At 49.8% G+C, this 26,608-nt stretch overlaps 1 protein-coding gene across 3 annotated transcripts; it reads right to left on the bottom strand.

Moving 5' to 3' along the window:
* Positions 1-1,628: 1,628 nt before the first annotated feature.
* On the bottom strand, positions 1,629-26,608 carry ILKAP (ILK associated serine/threonine phosphatase). 3 transcript variants are annotated; one of them, XM_087819479.1, is made up of 12 exons: positions 26,511-26,608; positions 18,837-18,902; positions 18,326-18,382; positions 15,503-15,619; positions 14,143-14,269; positions 12,366-12,472; positions 11,930-12,023; positions 11,572-11,659; positions 10,175-10,296; positions 3,791-3,910; positions 2,122-2,203; positions 1,629-1,871 (listed from the first exon to the last, which is right to left on the bottom strand). In XM_087819479.1, the coding sequence occupies exons 1-12, from the start codon at positions 26,563-26,565 to the stop codon at positions 1,731-1,733; spliced, it is 1,176 nt and encodes a 391-aa protein (XP_087675605.1). In that variant the 5' UTR covers positions 26,566-26,608; the 3' UTR covers positions 1,629-1,730. The 3 variants fall into 3 exon arrangements, with proteins under 3 accessions (XP_087675605.1, XP_087675606.1, XP_016059116.1); XM_087819480.1 differs by lacking the exon at positions 18,837-18,902 and having other exon boundaries at positions 26,511-26,600; XM_016203630.2 differs by lacking the exon at positions 26,511-26,608 and having other exon boundaries at positions 18,814-19,593.

The following is a 26,608-nucleotide window of genomic DNA, read 5'->3' as shown; positions in this document are numbered from 1 at the left end:
GCGGTTGAGCATCAACTGACCTATGATCCAGGAGAGCCTGGTTTAATTCCAGGGTGGTGGGGTCCATCCCCAGCAGGGGGCGTGCAGGAGGCAGCCGGTCAAGGACTCTCGTCATTGATGTTTCTCTCTCTCCCCTCTCCCTTCCTCTCTCTGAAACCAATAAAGGCATATTTTAAAATATATAGAGAGACTCAGTCATTTAGGCCAGGCCCGCTGCAGATGAACTCTGAGGTGAGGCAGAAGGAGGGCCCCAGCTGGGGGGAGGCCAGGACTCTGAAGTGGGGGGAGGGCAGTGCCAGAGGAGCCAGAGTGGCAAGCCTCTCCCAGCTCTGGGACAGTGGCACACTGGGAATTAGGGACACATGAGTCCCAGGTTGACACCTAGTCTGCTACAGGAAGATGGTATTGAGTAAACTGTTTCCCAATTTGAGATGCTGAGGCTTTTTGCTTCAAGGATGCCCCAGTCCTCAGCAGCAATGGAACCCAGGGTGCAACTCTGGGGAAGGGTGTGCTCACAAGGCTCCCAAGGCACTTGTAGCAGGGACACCACTTCCACTAACCAGCTGCCAGAGATAAGACCCTGTGTGAGTGCTGGGTGGGGCTGGGGAACGGTGCAGAACAGCTTCCTGAATGGCAAGCTTTTAAAATCTTACATCACCCTGAGGCAAGCACTTACCCAAAAAGACCTAAGAGCTGCTTTCCTAAAAAGTAACTACAGCAACACCGATGACCTGTTTTAAACAGAAATAGGAGTTTGGAAAGTATTTCCTTTTTTTTATTCCTCCTCGAGGATGTTTTTTCCAGTGCTTTTCAGAGAGAGTGGGAGGGAGGGAGAGAAACATCGATGTGAGAGAGACATCGATTGGTTGCCTCCTGCACACACCCCAACCAGGGCAGGGGATCAAGCCTGCAACCAAGGTATGTGCCCTTGGCTGCAATTGAAGCCGGGACCCCGCAGTCTGAAGGCCGACGCTCTTAACCACTGAGCACACTGGCCGGGGCTGGAAAGTATTTTCCATTCTACCTGGCAGGCCGATCGTGCATTTTTTTCCCTTTGAACTTTAACAGAAGGGCCCCGTGCGGTGTTACTGGAAGATGGACTCAGCCTAGGACAGATCCCACTGAACGCACCTTCTTATAGCACCTCTGGCTCTTGCCACACCCAAAGCAGCCTGACGGTTCCACTGGGGAAGTGCACGTTTCACACCCAGGGCATCCAGGTAAGACCAGTAAACCCAGCACTCCACAGGGCCTCGGCCAGGCCATGTCTGTCCCCACAGGAATCAGACACAAGCTGCACTGTGTTCTGTAACCTTATTTTTGTATGGAAATCTGAAAGAAGCCAGGGTGCTCCATCAGCCCTGGGGTTGGGTTCACATATCTGAGCCAGTCATCACCTGATCTCCTTGCTGTGAAATGCCACTTCCCCAGCAGGGTCACCATGAGGGCCAGCACAGGTAAGGTGCCTCAAAACTACCAAGGGAACAACAAGCAGCTTGCAGGTCATTAGGAACCGATCCTCCAAGACACCTGTCGTGGTCTTCACAGGAAGACCAAAACATATCCAAAAGCAAACACAATTAGCCTCTCAAGGGCCTTGAGTTTCTCAAAATGTAATGAGATAAGACTAGAAAAAAGAGGAACTTTTATTTACAGCCATGGGAGTCCCGCAGGGCAGGAGTACACAAAACACACACATGGACCTTTGAAGCCAGTGGCAGGCCGCGCCCTCAGTGCCCGATCCGCACCAACATCACCGTGACGTTGTCCGCTGAGCCCCGCTGCACCGCCTTGTTGGCCAGCCTGTTGCAGGCTGCTTCATAGCGGGTGTCCATGGCCGGCTTGCCTTCCCGGCTCTGGATCTTCTCATCCTACCAGGCAGGAAAGGGCGCTGGTCAGTAGGAGAACCCTGCACCCTGTCACTCTTCTGAGACAGTATCACCACAAGGAAGAACTGCTCCCCAGCCTCTATCAGGGCAAACCACTGGTCAGTCTCCCGGGCAGAGCTGACGCTGAAAATGCACACAGGGGTGCCCCCCCAACAATGGAGACATGGGGGAAGGACTAGGGTGTAAGGTGCAGCTGGACAACTGCCACTCACTCCCTTGTGCGATTTCTTACCTCAAGGCAGGACAAGATGAAGTTCACAGCTTCTTCTGGGGTAAAGACCTTGAAGAGGCCGTCACAGGCCAGCAAAATGAACCTACAATACGGGGAAGAAATGTGAATGGGGTTTTAGAGCAAACTTTAGAAATTGGCCAGTAACAGAGGTAATATAGACAAACCACTTGTCCAACTACAAAAAAGCTAACAATTTTTAACAACTAATTTAACTTTTATGACCCAAAAGTTAAAACTACTTAAAAATAATTGCAGGCGGCTGTGATACATCAAACCGGGATGGCTTCCCGTCCCCAATACTGAAAGCACGGACCAATTCAAACACTGGGTGCCGCACTTCCTCAAGCAAACTCAAAGGGGAAATCACCAAACAGAAACACCAGGTGTACAGGAGCTTCTCCAGCCACCTGCCTCGGGCCATTTCCCAGACATAAAACTAGTGGTTAGGCCTAAATGAACATCCTGGAACACCTAGTACCTGCATGAAGGCCATGTTGAGTCCAAGGCCCCAGGAGGACAACCACTTTCACCGTCTGGAAACAGGATTACCTCCCTCTCAAAACCTCTGCCTCTGGGCTTCCCAAGGAAAGTCTAGTTCTCTGAGCACCAAGGAATGTTTCCCATGGCTTTAACACCTTTCCTCAATGTCGTGCCCAGGCCCTGGTTCTCCTCTTGACTGGACATTCATTCCACAGGTATTTACCAGCACATGGTCTGTGCCTGGGGCAGTGGGGCACAAGTCCAGGAAGGCTCCTGCCCCTCCAGTGAGGTGACGACAACCCAGAGCAGGGAGAGCTAGCACAGCACACCGCAGGGGCCTGGTCTGGGGCAGACAAGATTTTCCTGGGGTATCACTCAGAAAACCAGAGGGGCTGGCAGAAACACATCCCAAGCCCCGAGGGTCGGCAAGAGTGTGGCACGCTGAAGGCAGGCATGGGGAACAGGGAGGCTGAGGAAGGAGGACCAGAGTCGGGCTCCTGCCCTCCAGAAGAGCCCCCTACCCCTAGGGCTGCAGCTCGGCCAATGAGCTTTGTCATCTCCCTCACCACTCAGTCTTGTGAGCCCCTTGTTCTGAGCTCTTCCCTGTTCTCCCCTACACAGCTGCCTTAGTTTCGCCCCCATTCAGCCAGAGCCGCTGCACCAGTTCCTATGAGCCTCCCGCTCTTTCCTGCCCCAACCATCAACAATTAGGGCTTCCTGCCACCAGGCAGAGAAGAGCCTCACTTCAGGCAGCTTAGCATGGCGAGGACAACTGAACAGGCAGTCTCTTTCTCAACCTTGCTTGGCTCTGCCTAAAACTCCCCATGACCCCCCACCAATGAGAAATTAAAATTCAAACTCCCCGGCATGGGACTCAGGGCCCATCACCTCTGTCACCAAAGGGCCTGCTGACCCGCTCGAATGCCTTTGTTGTGTGTTTCCTGCCAGAAAGCCCTCTCCTTCCTCCACTAGAGATGCCCCTCCCCATTGCCAGGCTCCCAGAGCAGCCCCACTCCTAGGACAGGAGTCCCCTACCAGACCGTGGGGCCCACTATAGCAGAGCCATGTTTCATCTCTCCACCCTCCAGGGCCTAGCACAGTGCCCAAGATGCAGCTCCTTACGAATCAGAAGAGTCAGAGACAGGCAGACCACGTGTGTGCAGCGCATGCCTATGGCAGGCACTTTTACCTGTCGTTGGGGGTCAGCTGGCAGCGTCTGATGTCTGGCACAGAAGTGACCCCGCAGCGCTTGTACTGCCCATCCCCAATTGAGCGGGACACCTCCAGCACACCCAAGACACGCCCGTCCCTAAAACAAGGGGAAAACATTCAGACCATCTGCCAGATCATGGGGCCACAGTACTTACAATCTGATCTCGAAATAAGAAAAATAGGACAGCGTGAAAGAGGCAGCACGCAGAATTCACACCATTAACCAGCTACACTCCCTCCTCCCTCCAGCAATACAGAGCTATGCTGAATTTTCACTGCTCTAAGTCACTAACATTTCCCGGGACCCCTCGGAGACTCAGCTGGGCTGCACACTGAAGGGAACAGCACCCCTCTGGCTGTACTTACATGGCCACAATGGTCTAACTTATTGATTTGCCCACAGCTGAGAGTGGACTTAAATGAGTAGGGGCCTGGCTTTGTATTTGTTGTTTATCTTAGAGCTCCTCAGGTGACTTGGGCATGCACCCAGGATTAAGAACAGGTGGAACAGAGGGTTATTTTGCATTTCAATCTAACTAGATTTGGAAAATACTAAAATGACTGTTCCTAGATTCGCAGCACCTTTTCTTTCCACCTGGTATAGGTATGACTTAACTTATATACAACCGGTGACACTCGGCAGAGCGTTACACTTTCACCCATTATATTTTAAAAAAATATGTCTTTATTGATTTCAGCCAGAGGAAGGGAGAGGAAGATAGCAATATCAATGATGACAGAGTCGTTGATCGGCTGCTTCCTGCATGCCCCCCACCGGGGATCAAACCCGCAACCCAGGCATGTCCCCTGACCGGAATCGAACAGAGATCTCCTGGTTCATAGGTTGATGCTCAACCACTGAACCATGCCAGCCAGGCTCACCCATTCTATTTTTATGGGTCTAAGGTGACCCATCAGCAGGGGAACGTCAGTCCTTGGCTCGAGGCCTTCAAGCACAGTTCTGGTGGGCTTACCACTGTGTGACCTCAGGCAGCTGCAACTGGTGGACCTCAGACCCTGGGTAAAGCCATAGGAGAAGCCACACTGGACAAGATACGGGAGAGCACTTGGCAAGCACCAGAGCTGGGTCTGGCGATGCTGCGTGGATAGAGGCACACGGAAGGAGTCCTCACCTGGGCCTAGGCCGCTGTCTCCGACTCAGAATCAGCCTGGTCCCAGCCCTGCACTGTGCCCAGTCACCCTCCTGGTGGGGACGGCTGAGTGACCAGCAACAAACACTTATGCTGTCACCTGTGAGAAGCTGAGCAGCCCTCTCCACACAATTATTAGAGTGAACAGCAGGGGGTGAGGTGCATAGGAGCAGAAGTGAAGACTGGAGGGGGGGGGGGTCCCTCAGCCATAAGAGAGCCATTTAGGAAACAGCTCAAAGCATGAGAAGCCAACCAAGTGGCCAGGTGCTGGTGTGGGCACTCCTCTGCCACATCCTGAGTGCAGCTTGTTTCTAGGAGACCGAGGGCCATGACTGGGCACAGGGACGGGCACCTGCCTTTCTGCTCAGACACTGTCCACAGGATTACTCTCCTCCACTAGCCTCAGTTCACCCAGACCACCATGCTAGGAAGGAGGGGCTCTTAAGTCCCAACCCTTGAGCCTGGGCACCGCCTCCCTGGAGCACTCTCTACTTTTTGCTCCGAAATGTGTTAGTTCCCACCTCTTTCCCACCCACCCAGCAACCACCTTCATGCTTCCGAAAGGCCAGAGAACTATTTTCCTGCTGGTGGGCACATGGAGTCCCCGGTATCCATGATCTTTGGTCTTTTGTTCCAGTTCCTCCTTCACAATGAGAGAGAGAGGGCTGAGGGCAGTTGCCCTGGTGGCCAGGACAAGCTGGACACTGGTCAGACTTCAGCCCCTCCAGCATGTCAGCAAAAGCAAGACATGCTGGTGTCGATCCGTTTGCAGAGGTACACACTCTCTGGCCACCCCAAGACAGCAGATGCCCAAGTCCAGTGTCTCACCATGACGGGTGCTAAAGAGGCGGCTGATGGGGGGTTCCAGAACAGCTCCTCTTCAATATCAGAGACCCACGTGTGCCCTGGTCTGACACATGCACTGCACACTCACATCTACAAGCTTGCCTCATCTGTCCTGTCCAGCTGCCTTCCCCGTCAAGTAAAATAAAAATGAAACTGCACCTTAGAATTCACTGGAGACAGTGCGATGCATTGCTGCACACAGTGTATGCTACCTTCAGTGTAAGGAAGCAGGAAAAATAAGAGTGTGTACAGATCTGCTTGTTTCTGTAAGAAACACTGGAGAGAATCTGGAAGTATGGGTGAAAGGGGACAGGCATGGAATCTCTGAATAGCCTTTTTATTTATTTTAACAATGTACATGTGGGTTTTTACTTTTTAAACTGTGGTAGAAATATACATAACAAAATTTACCACTAACCAGTTTTAACGTGCAGCTGAGTGGCATCGACTGCGTTCACACTGCTGTGCAGCCATCACCACCATCTCCAGAACCTCTTCATCTTCCCAAAAGGAACCCCTGGACCCATTCAACATTCACTCTGCACCCCTCCCCCTGACACCCCATTTCACTTCCCGTCTCTCATGCCTCTGGCTACTCTATGCACCTCGTATTTGTGGAATCATACAGTTTGTCCTTCGGTGACTTATTTCACTCAGCATCATGTGCTTAAGGTCTACCCATGCTGCAGCCAGTGAGATATTCCCGTCCTTTTATTTTTTAAATATGTCTTTAGTGATTTCAGAGAAAGGAAGGGAGAGGGAGAGAGAGAGAGATAGAAACATCAATGATGAGAAGGTCATCACTGATCGGCTGCCTCCCACACACCCCCGGCTGGGGATTTAGCCCGCAACCTGGGCATGTGCCCTGACTGGGAATCAAACTGCCATCTCCTGGATCCTAGGTCAATGCTCAACCACTGAGCCATGCCTGACCAGGCTTCCTGTCCTTTTTAAGGCTGAATAGCATCCCACTATATGGATGGACCATGTTTGTTTACCACTTCATCTACTGACAGGCACTTGGGTAGCTTCCCCCGCTTGGCTGTTGTCAGCGGTAGCCTTGCTATGAACACGGACCTGCACACACCCGTGTACATGCCCAGAGTGGAATGGCTGGATCACATGGTAATCCTATTTTAAATCTGGAAGAACCCCCATACTGTTTTCCACCTCAGCTGCACCACTTTATACCCCCACCAACAGTGCACAGGGCTCTGATTTCACCATGTAAATGACAATAAAGGGAAAAAGCCCTAAAATCTAAGCCACGTTGAAACACTAGTGATCCTAACAACCAAGCTGGTAACATAAGCACTGAAAACCATTGTTCACATCTGAAAGCACTCCTCTGATGCCCTTCCTGGGAAGTTCAAGGACAGGAGAACAATCAGGAACACAAGCTTCTTCAACAGTGACAGTGCAAATAAACACTCTGTTACTAGGAACCAAGATTTTCAGCAAAAAGGAAAGAACTATGACGACCGAGCCACAGAAGTTAACCCGGAGTGAGAAACAGCATTCTGCGCTCACCAGCCAGTGTGTTTCCCAGCTCTGGCTTGAACAGACTTAGGATTAGTGGCATCCCGGGAGAGACAAGCATCCCCAGCACATGGAGTTAGGTTTCATTTTATTTACTTATTTATTTTAACCCTCACCCAAGGATATTTTTTCCAGTGCTTTTCAGAGGGAGTGGAGGGGGGAGAGAGACAAAGACAGACAGACACTGATTGAGAGAGACACTGATTGGTTGCCTCCCGCACGCACCCTGACCAGGGCTGGGGATGGAGCCTGCAACCAAGGTACGTGCCCTGGGCCAGAACTGAACCTGGGACCCTTCAGTCTGCGGGCGATGCTCTAACCACTGAGCAAAACTGGCCAGAGCCAGCTTAAAGGCACTCCCTTCCCCTGACCACATCAGGGGTAATGCAAGCAAAAAAGCACCAGGACCCTATGCCTAGAATCAGCACTGAAATCAGACCCACCGGCTAGTGGTGGCTCACAGAGCAAGGAGGGAGGAGAAAGGGAGAGGGAGAGGGAGAGGGAGAGGCAGAGGGTGAAAGAAAAACCACTAGGCCCTGACCGGGTGGCTCAGTTGGTTAGTGTCATCCAGATACTCCAAGGTTGCAGGTTCAATCCCCAGTCAGGGTACATGCAAGAATCAACCAACGAACGCATAAATGAGTGGAACAACAAATCCATGTTTCTCTCTCTCTCTCCCCACCCCTTCCTCCCTGTCTCATCAATCAATTAAAAAAAGAAAAAACACTAATTTCCACAAGTGCAGTGGTTAGCTTACTTTGCAAACTGGTACTGAAAGAATTAAGCATCCGCCCTGCTTTCTGGAAGAAACTATGGCGCACACCCTGCTGATGAAGGAAAGCCCTTCCTTGAAGGATGCCTGCTAATATCGATGGCAGGAATCCCAGAAGCAGAAAGTCATCCTTGTCACCCCTATGAAACACTGACTCAAGCAAGAATCATCTAAGGGATCTAACACCATGAGAAGCAATGGTGACGGGAAACAGAATGTTCCTAAGGTGCTAAAGCGCATGTCTCCAGATCACCTGCTGCTCACATAGGGAGACCTGTCCCTTTCCCTCTTGGGACTCTTGTTACCACCACAGCCCAGTGCCAGGACTCAGCATCACCAACAGTGAGTGACCTGACATGGCCAATGGAGGGAGGGATTATCAAGTATAGGACACCCATTAAATATTTTTTCTAAAAATGTTTAATCTGAAGCCTTTAGACCTAATTTCCAGTTTACAGGAAAAACAGCACACAACTTAAATGACACCATGAAAACACAGGCAACCTCGGAACGCTGTGACCCTGTACAGCCAGGCGCCTGGGAAGAGTGGAGACCATTCTGCACTGGAAGAGGTAACCGAAGGTGAACATGAAGGCCAGCTGGACCCTGGTTTCAAACAAAGACATTCTGGAGACAACTAGGAAAATATGAATAGAGACAGGATTACCAATAACCTAACAACCTGAAGAACTCTCTGCGTAGGTGTTATGTCTGCAACTAGCTTCCAGGTAATCCTGCCTCACACACACACAAAGCAAGTATGGAAAAATGTGAACTCCTGTATCCAGGTCGCAGAAATTGAAATATTTGCTCTAATTTTGTAAAATGTTTGAAAATTTTAATAATCAAAGTGGGAGGGATGGGGGAAAAGAAACGCCCAGTGGTCCTGGCCTAGGGCAGGAGATGGGGTCACAGTTCGGCCCCGCTGCTGAGGAGCAAGGTCGCTGCCACCCGAGCCTCCCAGGCCTCTTCTCTGAAGTGAGGGGCCCACCTTGCGCACTATCAAACGAGCTCCCGGAGGCATCTGCACACCGCCTGTAGCAAGTGGGCACTGGGGCAAGCAAGGACCTGCAACAGCTGATCACCCACCCATAGGACTGTCCATGTCTGAGGGCTTTTCAAGGAGTTCAGGCAAAGCAGGATCTTAAAGGTATAAGAAAGGGCAGAAAAGGTGATGCTGACAGTAACACTGGGATCACTCTCTCGAGCATTAACTTCTGCAGCAGCCACGGTGGGAAAGTGGGGCACGTGCCACTGCCCAAGGTCTGGAACCAGGCCCCAGTCCCATCGGTGCTCACACAGATGGCCACACCATGACACCTCCTACTGACACCCAGCAGGGTTTGAGCAAACTTTAAGAGTGCTGCCTCCCCCGCAGACCCTGCTGGCTCGAATCAGCCTGGAGCAAAACACATCCAAGGACAAGTGACTGCAGCCTCATATCACCGTTACTTTCCTCGTCTCCAAAAAAATATAATCCTAATGGTCAAACTGTAAAATGAACCTTTAGAAAACACTTCTGGTCAAATCTGTAACTCCATGTGCCGGGAGTGAAATCCTCCTGGAGTGTCTAGAGGCTGAGCCCCTCCTCAGCCACCATGGAGAGGTGAACCAAGTGCTGAGGGCAGAGCCAGTACAGAGGCCCCTGGCCAGGGGAGCTGCTCTCAGGAAACCAGAGACCGTCAACCCAACACATACTTCCAGTCTTAACGCTTTAGATTTTCCATCTGGAGAACTCCCCTTAAACTGTAGCTTATTCAGTTGTGACAAATGATAGCTTATGAACGTTCCTAGGACCAGAGAACTGTTGCAAGTGGTGGCCTTGAATTTGAGACAGGTTTCCTCCCTTTGCAAATTTAGGGAGGCATGTTTCTTGTACATATTTTTTGCCCCCACTGGGATACAGTGAATTCCTACAACATCCATTCACCTGCGTCACCAGGTCAGACCTCAGTCACATCACACTGAAGACTGCACGACACGAACAGCTGCCCCCTCTGAGGGCTCACGGCCACTCGTCCCTCTGCACCTGGAGTCCCGCAGCCCCGGTTACCTGACGTTTCCTCCAGCCTTCTGTATTCTCATCCGCTCCTCGTACTGTGTGGGGTTGTGCTCCTTGCTGAGGCTTAAGGCCGCATGTTTTTGACTCTCCTCATTGTAACGACACAGGATGGCCTGGGGAGACGGAGATCACAACAGTGTGAAACTCAGGAGCCCAGGGCCCAGAGTTACCAGTTGAAGATGAAGGTCAACAGTGGAGTTGCAGAGTCAGACTCCTGCTGACAAACATGAGTCCAAAGTCCCACCTCTGCTGGGTGACCACAGTGGGTGCTGGCCCTCTCTAGGATATTGTCCTCTCATGGGTGATGTGGGAGGGAGGCACGTAACAAGGCACCAAAGCCCCCCTTGGGCCCAGGTCCTAGTCCCCGAGTCTACACAAAGATGTGGGCAGAGTGGGGCAGGCTGACCAAGTATGTCTCCATGTGCTCCCACCACGTGTACAGGGGCCACTAATGGATAAACCTGGATTTACAGAGGAGGGAGCCGAGGCCGGAGGATAAACATCGCCCCAAAGTCACACACAGGCCAGGATTAGAATCTGACTTTAAAGCACCCCCTTTGGTCCATTTGTACTCATGCTATTTTATTTGCATCACTTTGCCTGAACACGTAGGTATGAGCCGCAGCCGACCAGAGGACCTCCGACTGTAAACCCACTAGGCAGGGACTGTCACCTGCGATGTTCACTGTGGCATCCCCAGCGTTTCTTCAGTAAATGAATAAATCACCCTAGAAGCCAGGGGGGCTGGGGTAGTTCTCGCCAGGCCTGAAGCTGCTGCTTGTGGGGAAAGAGTGGCTGTGACTCTGAAGGAGCAGGGAGGCTGAGCCACCATGTGGAGGGCCAGCCTCTAGCTTTAAGCTGTTTCCTACCAGCAACTGGGGCCCAGGTTGTCAGCAGCAGGAAATGACTGGCTTCCCCTCAGCCACAGGGACCAGGCTTCTTGCATGAGCAGCACGTGACCTAGCACCTCCCTAGTGGAAGCACTTGAGTTACTGACACTACAGTGGTTCTGAGAGGCAGGCTCTGGGGCAGAGGCATAGAGTTAAAGAACATCTGTCCCTGTACATCGATTAAACTCCAACCTATGGCACTCCCTGACAGAGCACACATGCAAAAGGAACACATGGAAAACAAACAAAAGGAGTGCTTTTGGGTTTTAACGCAGAAGAGGTCTGCTGCAGGAAGTAAGTCTTCCCAGAGAACAAAGTGCCCCAAGCTCAGCTGCTACTCCCCACCCAGGGCTACATTCTGCACCAGAGTCCCCACAGCAACCCTCTGAACATTCCCACCCAGCCCGCGTCATTTTCATCTTAGTCCACAAGCGCCTGCTGCCCCTGTGGCCCACAGAACATGCTGTTAGCTACGTGGGTGGCTCCAGAGCCACATACCCGACTATCTCCAAGGTTGGCAATATAAAGGGTGTTGTCTACAGCCAGAACACACGTGGCAGTGGACCCATCTTTCCAGGCAGGCTTCCTGGGGGAAAGACATCAGAAATACAGTCACCACCAACAGGCCAGCACTTGAGACTAGTTCCCAGTTGACAGGAGGTGGCGTGGACTTTAACCTGGAGCGCTTCCTTGACACTTGTTTTGTTTCAGATTGAATTGAGAGTTACAGCGCTTACTTGGTGCTGGGTACTTTTCAGACAGGAGCGGTAGCAGGGGACAGAACCAGAGCCCTGGAATGCATTCAGGAGCAGAGCACGTGTACTCCATGCACAGGTGTCATGTGGCCCCCACTTACTGACTTGAGGCCTGTTTGAGGAACTCTTCATCCGTGTGCTTAAACGTGTCCAAAAGACACCTCTTCACGGTTTTCTCGACACTGATTACATCTCCTATCACGAAGGAGCAGAAAACCAATGCTTAGGGAGGGACAGCTAACCTCCACCCACTGACACCATTTCTGAACTGTGACCCAGACCATCTATGTCCCCCCTACAGGACAGTGCCATCTGCATGGGGGGAACAGACTCGCACTGTACCAGACACTATACCCAAAAGGGGCCATCGCTCAGGACATGAGGAGTTCTACGAGGCACCTGCTTGCTGGAGCCCAGGCCCCTCAGCCCTGCCTTCTTAGCTGGTGTCAGTGTGCTTTGCTAAACCAAAGGACGTTGTACTGAGTCACACCAGCACAAATCTCAAGATGAACACGAATGGATTTAGTTCAGTCTCACCTTTAGGAAATTTCCTGATTAAGTTCTGATGCAAATTCTGCGCAGCAAACTTTGAGGCTCGAATTCCTCCATGTCCATCAAAAACGGCAAAATATGAAACCCGGGCACTAGGAGAACGGTGGAGAGTCAGTGGGGCCCCCACAGCAAGCCACACTCCTCTCCCCTAAGTGTCTCCACCCAACTCAAACTGTGAGCACTGACCACAGGGGCAGTCCCCTGGTGAGACACCAGCCACAGTCACGAAGGGAAGCAGGCAATGACATTAACTGGAACAAACATAGAAGTGAATGCTATGGTCTTTCAAAATTAAACACACTTGTTTCAAAAATCAAGGTCCATTAACTCTGATTTTTCATGAAGGTGAAAAAATCCAGAACTTTTTCTATTAAAGCAGATCTTGTTTTAAACACCAAGACACAGATAAATCATTACTGATCTAGGACAGTCAAAAATATCTGTAACGGCAGGGGTAATAGCTTCAGGGTTGTCACTCAAACTCTGACAGGTATCTTTTGATCGGTGCTCAACTGCTGAGCCACGCTGGCAGGTCAGGTGTCTAATTCTTAAAGCTCACCTCACCAGACGTATTCCTATTCCCCTTTCAAGGTTTGCCAGGAAACTCACACATGTACGGGATCAATGGCATTAAATAAACAGTATCAAGGAGAAAAGAAAATGCCTATGAGAAAGGGCACTTTTACTGCAGAGCTGCTTTTTGCAAACACCTTTGCAATTAATTTCTTTTCACCTGGGACATCAGGAGCCATGGGAAAATAAACGTCATCCGGGACAGAACTCAACCGGCCACCCTGCAGCATGGTGTCCACCAGGCATGGGTCAGTGTTCCCACCAAAGCGTCTGCCCTCGGGCTCTCTGCAAATGCCTATCCTGCTTTAAAAGCAACCCCAAGGCGCACTCCTGATCCTGGTGACCCCGAGCGCACACATACACAGTATCAGGCACCCGAAGCCACCACCTCCTCCTGATGAGGCCTGGTCTGCTGAACAAAGCCACCAGCACCAATGCTCCAGCACACTGCACATTAACCAGCTGGTCTCAGTTCACGAATGTATCGTATACGTGATGTGATCATGGAAATCGGGGGGGTGTATGTATCATATGTAAACATCCTGTATGTCAATGGCCACCTCCACGTCCTGCCTACGGGCTGCTTTTCCACCATACCTAAGACCTTGCCCAGCAGGCTTCACTGAGTTTGTACTGATGTCGGTATTTTACTGTTTCCTCCCCCTGGAGCCATCTCTGCACTTGGCTTTTTCTGGGCCCTCACTAGCTGCACGAGCTCTCCTTGGTCAGTGCTCACTGCTATGCTTAGTGGCTTCCAGCTCCAGTGTCTGGGTCCCACAGCAAGAACACTCCCCGAGAGCAGCTCTTCAGATGGTGGGGAGAACACTCCCCGAAGGTCCCAGTGTGGAGCCACTGCCTATCCAGCAGGACTCCTCGCCTTCAGCAAGACTGGCATTGGGGCCGCACAATTCTCTGTTGTGGGGCTGTCTTAGCAGCTGTAGGATGTTTGGCAGCATCCTGGGCCTTCCCCATGAGATGCCCAGTAACACACCCTTCCACTGCGACAACCAAAAATGTGAGAGGGAGGGGGCTGAAACCAACCTGAGCTGAGAACTACTACTGCTGGACCAAGCAGCTCCAGGGCTACATACGTGTCAATCTTTCTAACAAATATGAAGTGGACAAAGTCCAAAGCTGCAGCGAGACTTTGATCTTACGCCCGTGGGCTTGTGGGAGAAGGGACACTCACATGAGGGATGTTGGCGGCCCGCACTCCTCGGTGATGTCGTTCAGGATGACGTGTGCGTCCTGCATCTCCTCCCGCTCGCCCTTCCGTTCAGCCACGTAGCCTTTCAAACTAAAAATCACTGAAGAGGCTAAGGAAGAGAGAACAAAGGCCAATACAAAACTGTGCCCTGCCCTGCAGAGGCCCTAGTCCCAGAGCAAAGGAGGGGGAAAGCGGCTGCTTTACTCCAATGTCTTAACGGGAAAACATAAGCTCTCCCCCTCGGGGCATCTATCTCCCTGCTACAAGCCTGTAACTGAAATCAGACCACTCTGGTCAGGCTGGTCTCTGCAAGGCTGGACAGTGGCGAGGAAACGGAGGACGACAGCAGGCTAGCACAGGACAGCTTGGTTGGGCATGAAGTACCAGAGACAGAAATGCAGTGGCATTTGAACAGGGGGGAGGGATTCGTACAAATCTAACCTTGTCAATAATTTAATGACAGAAAAATTCCTACTTTAGAGAAATGCAAATAGAGTTTATCCCAAAGGTCCTGCTGGACATGTGAAAATGTTACCTCATGCCCGAGGCTGGTGAAGAACTTGAAAGCTGGTGAGACCAGCTGCTTTCACTCTGAGGAAGGACAGGGTAAGGAGCCTACCTAGGCGGATACCCAGTCTAGTGAATGGCCAGCTGGCCTACTCTCGCCTTCTGACCCCTGGGGCCATGCAAATAATAAGGCGAGCACTTTTGAGAGCAGCTGCTGGTGGGCAGAGCTCTGCAGGCCAGGGCACTGGGCGCTCAGCTGAAGACTGGCAGAGCAAGCAGGTCCCCTCACACCTCCGCAGGCACCTACAGCTCTGGGTCCTTCGTGGAAAAAGACAAAGGGGTTGGGCAGTGAATGAACCCACAGCTATTTCTCTCTCATACTTCTCGTTCCTCGCCACTGTGACAAGCTACAAAGCTGACTACAAATTTCAATTGCTTTCCACAGCCCTGGGCTCTCTCTAGGGAAGCTGCCTACTGAGCTAACCACAGAATCAAAGCACTAATCACCAGGCTGTGAACAAAGAGCGAACCGAGAGAAACAGTGGTCAGCAGGCTACCTGCTCACCGGGGAGGACGAAGTGGAAGCTCTCTGTGGAACAGAACTGCCTGGGAACAAGTGTAGGTTTCCGACCTAAGGGGGGGTCAGGGTCAGACATGTCCATGGGAAGTAAAGAGAGAATGAGGAGTAACCTTCGGGGGTCTGTGCAAAAAGGGAGCCCTACTCGCTTCTTAAACAGACACAGAGGAAGTATCATCAGAAAGCTGAGTTTGTTTTTGCTCTGGGTTGCTTTAAATTATGAAGTCTAATACATTTGTTTTCAAACTGTCTGAAAACCTTTACAAACTTTCTTTTCCACAAGCTCTTCACTGCCATTCTCCTCTTCCGACGATTTCCTCTTTGCTCCTTTCCCTTCATTCTTTACCATCTGGGATATCGAGCTGTCCAGAGAACCTGTAGATGAAGTAAAAGCCAGACAGAAATAGCTGTAGACTTACAAAAAGATCCCTGCAGACCAGGCTCCCCCCCAGCCCTCAGAGACAATGTGCCACTTCCAGCAGCCATGGCTCTGACTCCCAGGCCAGGCTGGTCACCCGCAGGGGAGACCACACCAGCCGCGAGAGATCTGCAAGAGAGGCTTCGCAGTGGTAAAGAGACATCGTACGTGGGCTGTAGCACATACAGGGTGTTGTACATCCACAGTCTCTTATTTACAAATAGGGAAGTTTCCAAAGTCTGCAAAGGGACACATATTAAACAAGTTTAAAACAAAACCAAGTACCAAAAAAGGCTTAAAATGAGGTAAAAGTCAGGTTTTAAGAACTGTGTGATCCCGAAAGGCAAAAGAGGGCTGCTGAAGCCATTCCCAGTCCTGGGGGATGAGTGTGCTCAAAGCCAGAGCTAAGAGCAACTGCAGAGAGAGAGAGACACACACACAGAGAGAGAGAGAGACACAGAGAGAGAGAGAGAGAGAGAGAGAGAGAGAGAGAGAGAGTGTGTGTGTGTGTGTGTGTGTGTGTGTGTGGAAAGGTCTAGTATCAAACCCCACCCTTAAGGCAGCTGCAGTTACTCAGCCTTCGGCCCGTTTCTCCTTCACAGTGGGGAGAACGCAGCAAACTCAGGGGTGGTCTGACAACTGACAGGACGGCATGGGAAGCATGTATCACAGGGCTTGGTCCACCAAGTCCCCAACCACCAGCAGCCGCCGTCCTGATGGCCCTGAGTGTTCCTGTGTCTGGGCAGAAAAGCCGGCAACTCTTTCCTCAACATCTCTGCCGGACGCTTCCAGTGCTGAGGAAAAGGGAAGGGGACACCCTGCACCTGGCAGTCTGTCCTGCAGGGAGCTGACTCTTTCGTTTCCTACAGCAGTGTAACGGCGCACATCCCACCACATGGCAAGGCATGTTAGCTGAGAAGTTTCCTGGGGTTGCCAATAGCCTCTCCCAAGGGTCTCTCCTCTGGACACAGACAGCTCTTGTTCCCTTCCCCCGCTGTGTGTGTAAAAGAATCTTCTTTGCTTTTCAGTGGCAAAACAGAGACATTTTTCAGGCTTTGTTTTGCTTTCTAATAATCACATGGTCGTCAGAGGTGGTCTATTCTTGTTGGGACTTTATGTCCTAGAATGCAGTCAATTTTTGTAAATGGTTTTTGCTGCTTGAGGAGAATGTCTTTTCAAGAAATCCAAAATACTGGATGCAAGATTGGATTCTATTTCCAAAAAACTTCAAACTTGCTAAGAGTGCTGTTGAAATCCCCCAGGTTGTTACCAGTTTACTCTCTTTTGCCCTTGGACAACTAAGACATAGCTATGTTGAATCTTTCTTAGTTTTATCAAATCCGTTAAGAGCTCTGTTTGCACACAACCTTCATTATAACTAAAAGTACTGTCTTTATTGGGAAGAGGTCAGGCTAAACTGTATGTGTATGTAAGATGACTCTAATACTTTTTCTAAATATAGGGCCCTGCTGGCATGGCTCAGTGGTTGAACATCGACCTAGGAACCCGACCTATGAACCAGGAGTTCACGGTTCAATTTCTGGTCAGGGCACATGCCTGGGCTTTGGACTCAATCCCCATGGGGGGGGGGGGTGCAGGAGTCAGCTGATCAATGACTCTCATCATTGATATTTCTATCTCTCTCTCCCCCTTCCTCTCTCTGCAATCAATAAAAAATATTTTAAAAAATAAAATAAATATAGGAACTATAATAATGTAATCCATATTTCCTAGACTAATTCCAACAATTTTATGGTAATGAACTAATACAAAAATAGATGTGAAAAGCAAGTCTTCTATTTGACAATAGAAGGTTTTCACACTTGAAGATAATTGCATTTGAAAAAAGACAGCCTGCATCCCCAACTGTTCCCTCACTGTACCTTCCCCTCCCCAGGGGAACTCCATGCGAGAAGAGAGGTTCTCAGTGAGACGGAGCAATAGATTCCTCCTTATGACAACCTAGAGGAATCGGCTCCACCCTTACCTGCCACTTAATTGGGATGGGAAAAGAAGTTAAACATTTACAGGATAGGTAGAGCCAGTGTTAACAGGCTTGAGGAAAATGAAATTAAATCATTAAGCAGAATCTTGAGGACATAGGAATTGACTGGGAAATAATTGACTTAGGTCTTGAATTTAAAGACAATTCCTGCACAGGTTCTATCCCAGTCACTAAACCAGTGTCATTCAGACTTCATTTTCTTAAATCAAAACTCTTTTTACTGTGTCACAAAACAGAAGACCTATGTATCCATATTTATGGGTTCAGGGACACTGCAAATATTTTAACTCTATTTCATATATTCAGACACTTCTGGATATATCTGGATCAGGAACATAAGGCAAACCAGAACGACAGATACAGATATTTTTTTAAAAAAAATTAATAACAAAGTGCAAAGTAAATTACTAAACCCTAAATTCTTAGTCACATGCAAGAGGCTGAACCCCAAGTGAAAAAAGATCACCATAGTGATGTAGTATCTAAGTAGCTGACCTTTTTGCTTACACCTGATGGTGCTTATTTAGTTTTAATAAACCTTTTGCTATACTATAATTTAATGTCATCCTAAACCCTGTTAAGAGCTATAAGTAAATTTTACATAAGAATAAAGTATGTGTTATTTCCACCAGCACACTGGGTTTTCTCTACCACTTACCTGACTCGCCACTGCTGGCTGGTGGGAGGTCATCAAAAAGCAAAGGTCCCCCTGATCCTGAAACACAGCAGGACAGGCAGTGAGCTCACAAACCTGGGGACGGCGTGTCAGAATCCATCCCACCAGGATGCCTATGCAGGTCATTGAAATAAACTCAAAATTCTGTCAATCCAGTGGCAACTCACTGTGGTAAATAATGTCTTGAACCTTATTTTATTTTAAAGTCCTATCATTGAAAGGAAACAAAAATCTGCCCTAAAGAGTTACATCTCAATTCAGCTATAAAGTACTCCAATGAACCAGAGAAGACTGCTCCAAGTTCACGCAGTTTCTCAGAGCCAGCAACTAGTGGATTTCTCTGCCTTACCTGATGCCATGGATTCAAAACTTAAGACAGTCCAACACCTAAAACATCTGTGTGTTGAAAATGGGGGAAAGGGAAAAAGATTGAGACAACTACAATCCCAGGATGACACGTTGACACACACCTGGGAGAGCCTGAAGACTGTACCTGAGTCAGTACTGCTGGCCGGAGGGAGGTCGTCAAAGAGCTGAGATCCTTTCTGGGCTTCTTTCCCTAGGACACGTAAACACCTGCTTAGACAGCGCGAGGTCGTCGCCAGGGTGGCTTTTCAAGGGGGAGACTTGGAGGTAGGTTTGCTATTAAATTTAAGTTTTTTCCTCATGTGGGAAAAAATTTATTCTTAAAATTATTTTCTCCATCACTATTTAATATGGACACTTGTTTCCAACATTATAATCAACAAAAAAAGCAATGAAATATGACCCAACAGGCAGGCATTTTTAAGGGCCATTGGGTATTTTGAGAAAAACAAGTATTTTTCTTGATTCAGTAATTTCATTATTGAAAGCAACAAACATTTAAAAATATATAAATAGCCTGAGTGGGTGTGGCTCAGTGGTTGAGCATCAACCTAGGATCCAGGAGATGGCGTTTTGATTCCCAGTCAGGGCACGTGCCCAGGTTGCAGGCTCGATCCCCAGTCAGGGGGTGCACGAGGCAGCCAATCAATGGTTCTCTCATCATTGATGCTTCTCTCTCCCCCACTCCTTTCCTCTCTCTGAAACCAATACATATTTTAAAAAGTAAATAAATAAGCAAAAATATATAAATATATAAACATATACATATATTTTTAATGAATCCCAGGAAGAAAAAAACTGATTCTAGAGCAAGAAAATAATTTGGGGCCTCAAGATAAGAGCTTTAGCCATAGAGGGAATCCCCAAAGATCTAAAGGTCTTTAAAAATCCCATTTCAATAACATTCTGAATCAACTACCAAGTAAAATCTCAAACAAAGGAGCACAGAGATAAGAGGCTGAGGGAGCCCCATTTCTTAACTTGGCGTCCTCAGCACAGTACCCAATTCAATCCACATCCACATCCACATCCACATCCACATCCACATCCATGGAGATGAGGCATTTCAGATACTCCACGACAAACTCAGGAGAGAACCAGGCAACATTTTTATCTAAAAATCTGAATGTTTACACAACAGAGCACTTGTCTTAAATGTTTTATATGCAATTATCCCTTTCCACACAAAATTTAACCACAATTCCTTCTTGTCCAGCTTTCCCCCAAGTCTCTATTCATGCTATGAAATACGTGAACCAGCACACACAGGGCTCAGGATGAAGTGCTCCCGTCCCATGAAGTCCACACATGACTCACCACGGGCTCAGCCCCTCTCTTGCTCCTCAGAGCTTAATCACAGGAACGTGCTCACTGAAAAACCAGGGCGTCTGTGCTGTCTTTTTGCTATTATGTAGAAATGAACTGGTACCAGTTCTACTCTTTTAAAAACAGAAATCTTAATTAAAATTTATAAACTCCGAGGAAGGAAATTTCTTCAGAAGTCTTTAGGTCAGAAGTACCATAAATATCCGAGAAATTCCTGGTTTAACAAAAAGTAACTCTTCTGCCTTATACCCCACCTCAACTGGGAACTGTCTCCTCATTAAAGCATATTCCGATCCCTCAGGATTACCCTTAACAAATTAAGTACTTGCAGATACTTTCACTTTTCTCACAGGCAGCATAAAGACTCCAGGAAATATTCACAGGCAGCATTAGGACATTAAAAGGCGTGCAGGATAACCATTGATTCACTGTATTAATCCTCCTACAAGAGCCCCAAATATTCTAGCAGACCACTCCCAAGGGCACTCCAAACTGTCCTGGGTCTACCCATCAAAATACCCCTCCTTCTAGCAGACTGGAAAGCGAATGGGATGATCCAGAGCAATCACACGCATTTCGGCGGGGCAGAGGGCCAGGCACCTTGGGAGAGGGGACAGTACAGGGAGGCCACCAACCTGAAGGACAGCCACCCCTTCCACCTGTGTCAGGTCAGATTTTGAGTTCCGAATTAAACTACCCAGCCACATCAGGCCTCTTCACTGCCAGTGTCCAGTGGGGGAGACCTCTTTACCAGGTAACACATTATCAGTCTTGTAAGCATTCCTCACAAGCTTCCAGCTTCAGAACTAGCCTGCTCCCTCCCTTTTGGCTACAACAGTCTAAGACAGCGATTTTCAACGGTGTGCTGCAAGAATTTTTAAAACATGCAATACCGGACTCCTTAGGGGCACTGACCTCTTTTCCCTTAGATTGTCAAATTAAAAAATGACAAGAGCCAACACAACAATAGCTGTCCGGTGTGAATGAATTGAAATTATACCTAGTTTTGGCTCAGATCAGCAAAAAAAATTTTGCTGTGCCACAGAATTTTAGCAATGTTTATGTACCATGAGATGAAAAAGGTTGAAAAATCACTGGACTAAGACAGTGCTCCAAACTGGGCACCAGCCCAGAGACGGCCTACCTCCTTCTGCTGACGGAACGAGCCTCTCCCTCCCCTCCGTCTTTCTCACTCTGGAATACTGAGTGGTATTTCAATTAAACACATGAGATTACCTTACATTTTTGTTGGCCACAACTGAGAATATCTTATAAAAACGATCATTAACATTTACTGCCTGTCAGGCACTGTTGTGGTGCTCTCCATGTTTTAATACATTTAATCCTTATAATACTCTTAGATACCTACTAATGAGGAAACTGAGGCACTTTAAGATAAATGACTGACCGAGAGAGCCAGTGGGGGGAAGGGGGCGCAAAGCCAGGAGCCCCGTTTCCCAGCCCACGCTCTTGGTAAGATGCTACACTGCCTCCACACAGGCACGGGTCCAGGGACTGTCCCAGGGACTGCTCTAAGGCTAAAGGATCATCTCGTTTACCCTTACAACCCCACAAGGATAATCCTGAGGCTACATAAGGCAGCTGGAATACCTCTGCATCAATAAAAGGATCAAATTTAGTAATACCTTGCATCTGGATTCTTTAAAAAACCCACAGGTCATAGATGCTATCAACGGAACTTCTGAGTAGCCAGAACTTACATTATATTTTGGATAAATAGTAATTCAAAGTATTGGGGCTGCAATCATCGCACAAAGTATGGCCCTAATCCAAAACTTTGGAGGAGACCCCCCAAACGTAAATATAAGAACCACAAAGAATGAAATAAGACTGCAGACAATTTTTCATTAGTTAATCTCATCTAGGATTTTTTTTTTTAGTTATCTATATTCTGAAGCTAAGTCGACTGAAAGTTACATACTATGCTGAGAAAAATACTCTTGGGTTGATGATATTCAGGTGAACTAAAGTTACTACTTACAATAAGAAGAGTAGTTTGCTTAAATAGTTTTTTATACCCAAATTTTCTTTTCAACCACAAATGCAATACATGTTTTCCAAACGCCAGAGGTATCAGCAAAGGGCCTCACCTCCCCCCCACTCTCCAACCACAGCAACGGTGGAGTGCACACACCCCACTTTCCTTTATGCTCACGCACTTGTGGAGGCTGAACAACGGACAACCTGGACATCCTCATTCACAAGGTCACCAGAAGTCAGACCCAACTCAACAGCACGTAACACCCAACGCACGCACGTGTGTGTGCATTTTAATTTTTAAAAGGTGGAAGTATACTGTGCACAATATTCTACATGTCTCGTTGTTCATGTGAGCCATTGAGGCAAGTTCCAGACCAGCACGCCTGGGTCATTTATTCTTTCCGACAGCTGCACACTCATCTCTATGGGAAGCAGTGCCCGCCGTTTGTCCGATTCCCTTACTGAGGGGCACACAGGCTCTCTGGTCATACACAACAAACAATGCCACAACAAACCACCTCAGACACAGACACTTCACTGTTAGGCTGCTGAGTGAGGGTAAGAGTAGTTTAAATTTGACAGGTGCCAAAGCTGTTCCAGAAAATACTGTGTTAACTTCCACTCCCAACATACTTCACGAGAATGTCCATTCCTTGACATCCCCACCTCCATGTTGCCAATTCTTAAATTGACAGATGGAAACGTGGTACCTCCGTGATCTACTCCTTTCCTCGTGACTCAGGAAGCTGAGCCGTGGTCCGTTTCTGGGATACTTGCATTTCTTCTTCCATGACCTGACAGGACACAGCCTCTGGGATTTTTCTAATGGGTACCTGTCCTTTTCTTATTAATCTGTACGAGCCTTTCGCTTATTAGAGATAGTAACCTTTAGTAATATTTATTGCAATTATTTCCTCTCAATTTGTCTTTTGCCTCTATGATATATTGTTCTGCAGAACTTTTTTATTTTTACATAGTTAAATCCATTTTGATCTTTTATGATTAGAGTTTTTCTTGCTTAACCATGAAGTTTTACAATTAGTCTAAGTTATTTTTAATATCTTAAACGTTTTTTATATAAAAATGTTTAATTTTAACAGAAATAATTTGAAGATGGCCTGCCATGCAAATATTTATTTAGTCCTTGACAGCCGACAAAGTGTACTGGTATAACAACCTAGTAAGTGAAAGAACTACCCTATTAAGCTGAAACCAAGTTACTGCCAAAGCAACTTTAACCAGGACACCTTTACTTGTGTGGATTATCAAACACAAGCTGTCAATCTTAAAGACATCAAGTCAGCACCTCTAGGACTATGATATAGCTGAGTTCATGACTGTCAGATACGAGGGCAGGCTGTGGTCATATATGTAGTTAGTTTCACTGCGTGAGAGGTGGAAGCCCCTAACCCCTGTCCTGTTTCAACTGTGTGTTTGTGTGTAAACTTGATTCGGTAATCAAATCTGTAAGTGCTAGGATAAAAAATGCTAATTTAGCACAAAGTCTATTTGCAAGCACACCTTGCTTTACTGTGCTCGCCTTCACTGAACTTCACAGGTGTTACCTTTTTTACCAACTGAAGGCAAGACCCTACACCTGCAAAAGATTACTGACTCCCTTTATCTCGATGCTTTACTATATGGTCTGGATCTGAAACTGCAGTATCTCCAAGGTCCGCCTGTAACGTATTCTTTCTACATTTTTCTCCAAACCATAAAAAGTTAAGAGGCTTAGAGGCTGGAATATTAGATGTGATGTTTAAAACAAAAATCGAAGAACTAAACAAAATACTCTTGATGTACCTGAGTTCCTCCCTTTGGACACTTAGTGTTTTCACAAAATCCAGTTAAGAGAGCATTTTCCCCCTCTTAAAAAGCTGTTCAAGTTAACAGCTCACACACTAACCTCTACTGAGCACCTGCTGCACCCTGTGCTAAGCCCTGTATAGGTGGTGCTCTCCCAACTGACCGGTGCAGGAACAACCCCAGAAAGCAGTTAGGAAGAACAGAGTTGGGATGTGAAACTGGTTGGATTACACGTCCCAAACAACTCCTTTCCTGCTCAGAATTTGTGGCGCACGCACACCGCGTGTGAGGGTCAGGACGGTGCCGCTCAGCTCCACCCTTCCATCCACTTTATGATGGCAACATTATTTGCCATTTTAAATTTTATCAGTCAATACCACAGGTTTTCTGAAACAAAGTGTGGTACCTGGTTGGTTTTAACTAACTGCCTGTCGAGAGAACTGTGGATCCCAATTCTGTCACTCACTTTTGTACTTACCCCTCTCAACTTCCCAACATCTACAAACACACACAGCTTTGTTTATGGAGCTGTTTTTAAAAATACACCCAGCAGGGCCTGTGACAGTGTCAGTGTCCCTCCAGGAGGCAGGGAGCACTTTATTAATCCACTCAAGAGGGCGGGGGTTTGAACACTATGCAGCACCCCTGGCACCAGCCAGGGTTGGAGATACCCTCCCCCACTGTATCTGGTCACAGGCTGCCAACTTGTAAGCCGGTGTGGCTCAGCTGGCTGAGCATCATCCTGTGCACCAACAGGTAGTCGGTTCAATTTTCTGGTCAGGGCACATGCCCAGGTTCTGGGCTTGATCCTGCAAACATCAATGTTTCTCTCTCTCTCTAAAATCAATAAAAACATAAAAAAAGAAAAAAAAAAAAAAGAGTTGCCAGGCTTTTCATCAGGATGTAAAGTACAACATAGGGAATGTAGTCAGTAATGCTGTAATAACTATGCTGTGCGTGGTGCCAGATGGGGACTAGACTTATGGGGGGGGGGGGGGAGGATTCATTTTGTAAGTTATATAAATGCCTGATCACTATGTTGTACACCTGAAACTAACATAATATTTTATGTAAACTGTAATGGAAAAAAACATGTTTAAATTTTTTTTAAAATCCCCAGGTGTTGTACATCTCAAGAATGCCTTCCTCTAAGCAGACCCAATTTGACTCTGGGTAAAAGGTTATGGAGGTTTTTTTTTTATGTTTTTATAGGCACATTTGCGAATCTAAACTCTGCCCCAAACATATTCAGATACAAGTTACACTCCGTGAACAGAGTACAAACGACCGCGCACACAAAGCCACAGCTTTTATGCACAACTGGAACAACCTAGAGACGGCCGGCCGAGTGGAGCGCTTAGATGCTCTGCATCAGCGGGACGGCCAGGAGCACGGTGCCATCGCAGGGAATGTGGCCGGAGGAGACTGGCCAGGCTGTTCCCGGGTGACGGGACAGCATCCCGGCGCTGGGGAGGCCCCCGGGGGCCCCAGGACACACTGGTCAGCTCGGACGAACCGGAGGACCAGGCGTCCCCCTGGTGCACACGCCGCTGCCTGGGACCTGCACACACAGGCCCGCCCATCCCTAGAGGCCCCAACGCCAGCACCGCCTGCCCCGCTCTCTGGGCACCGGCACCGCTGCGGCGCCCGGCGGTCCCCACGGCCCCTGACCTCGGCCAGTTTTCATCGCAACCACCTGCATTCGGAGCTAAGCGCTAATAAAAAGCAGAGGCTGGGCTCCGTCACCCTCGGGGCCCCGCCCGCCGTAGTTCCGAACCCGGAGTCCCCGGCCTCCCGCCGAGCAGCCGCAGCATCCCCGGGGCTGGATACCAGGCTCGGGGCGCGCGGCGAGCCCGGGGGCCTGGCTTTGCGCTCCGGGCGAGCCGGGTGTGCGGCCCCTGGTCGGGCTCGGGGGTGAGGTCCGCGCTGCAGCGCGCGGCAGGGGGCGCGGGGGGACTCGCCCAGCTGGAGCGCGGGGCTGCGGCCCAGCGGGCGCGCAGACCACAAAGGGCCGGGCTCCCGCGGCCAAGGCAGGGCCCCCCGGTCCCCCGCGGCCAACGCAGGGCCCCCGGCTGCGGGGCCTCACGCCCGCGGTCGGCGCCGGGCCGGTGCGGGGCCGGGGCTCCTGCCTCCGGGGCGAGGGGACCGCCCGGGCCGGGAAACACGGAGCTCCGGTCACCCGAACCCTCGCCGGGGCGCGGAGGACGGGGCAGGGACGCGGCGGGGGAGGCGGGCGGTTCCGTCGACAGAACCCCGGCCGCGGGCACGCACGCGCGGAACAGCGCGGCTCGGACAGCGGTTCGGACCCGGGCCCAGGGCTGCGGGCTGCGGGCCGGGCCCCGGGCGCCGCGCCACGTGCGAGGGCGGCGGGAGTCCGCGGGGGCCGGGGCCCCGAGACGCGCGTGGGGCGGCGCACAAAGGCCGCGGGGCCGGCGCTGCCCTCGGCCCGCGCCCCGAGCTGAGCCCTTTCTTCCTGCGCAGCGAACATGGCGGAGGCGCCGCGGGCTGCGGGGCGCACGGCGGGGCCGGGCCGGGGCAGGCCGCGCTCGCCGCCGCTCCTCCCGCCGCCGCCGCCGCCGCCGCCGCCGCCGCCTCAGCCCGCGGCCTCCAGGCCGCCGCCCGCCCGCCCGCCCCGCTTCCCCTCGCCGGCAGGCGGCCCCTGGCTTACCGGCCGGCGGGCGCGGCGAGCGCTCGGGCTCCGGCAGGTCCCCGAACAGATCCATGGCGGAGGCTGGGAGGCGGCGGCAGACACGCAGCCCGCGAGCG

This window comes from Miniopterus natalensis, chromosome 8 (assembly GCF_054644295.1).
Source record: "Miniopterus natalensis isolate mMinNat1 chromosome 8, mMinNat1.hap1, whole genome shotgun sequence".
NCBI lineage: Eukaryota > Metazoa > Chordata > Mammalia > Chiroptera > Miniopteridae > Miniopterus > Miniopterus natalensis.
The sequence above is the reverse complement of the archived record's forward strand: the minus strand, read 5'-3'. Positions and strand labels throughout refer to the sequence as shown.

Excerpts from the sequence above, each read along its gene's own strand:
- ILKAP (XM_087819479.1), bottom strand. The coding sequence starts at position 26,565 with ATGGATCTGTTCGGGGACCTGCCGGAGCCCGAGCGCTCGCCGCGCCCG. Across the intron at positions 14,270-15,502 it reads GGAAAAGAAAGTTTGTAAAG|CCTCTTCAGTGATTTTTAGT; the intron begins GTTTTCAGACAG and ends TCTCTTCCTTAG. Across the intron at positions 10,297-11,571 it reads CCAACCTTGGAGATAGTCGG|GCCATCCTGTGTCGTTACAA; the intron begins GTATGTGGCTCT and ends CCGTCTCCCCAG.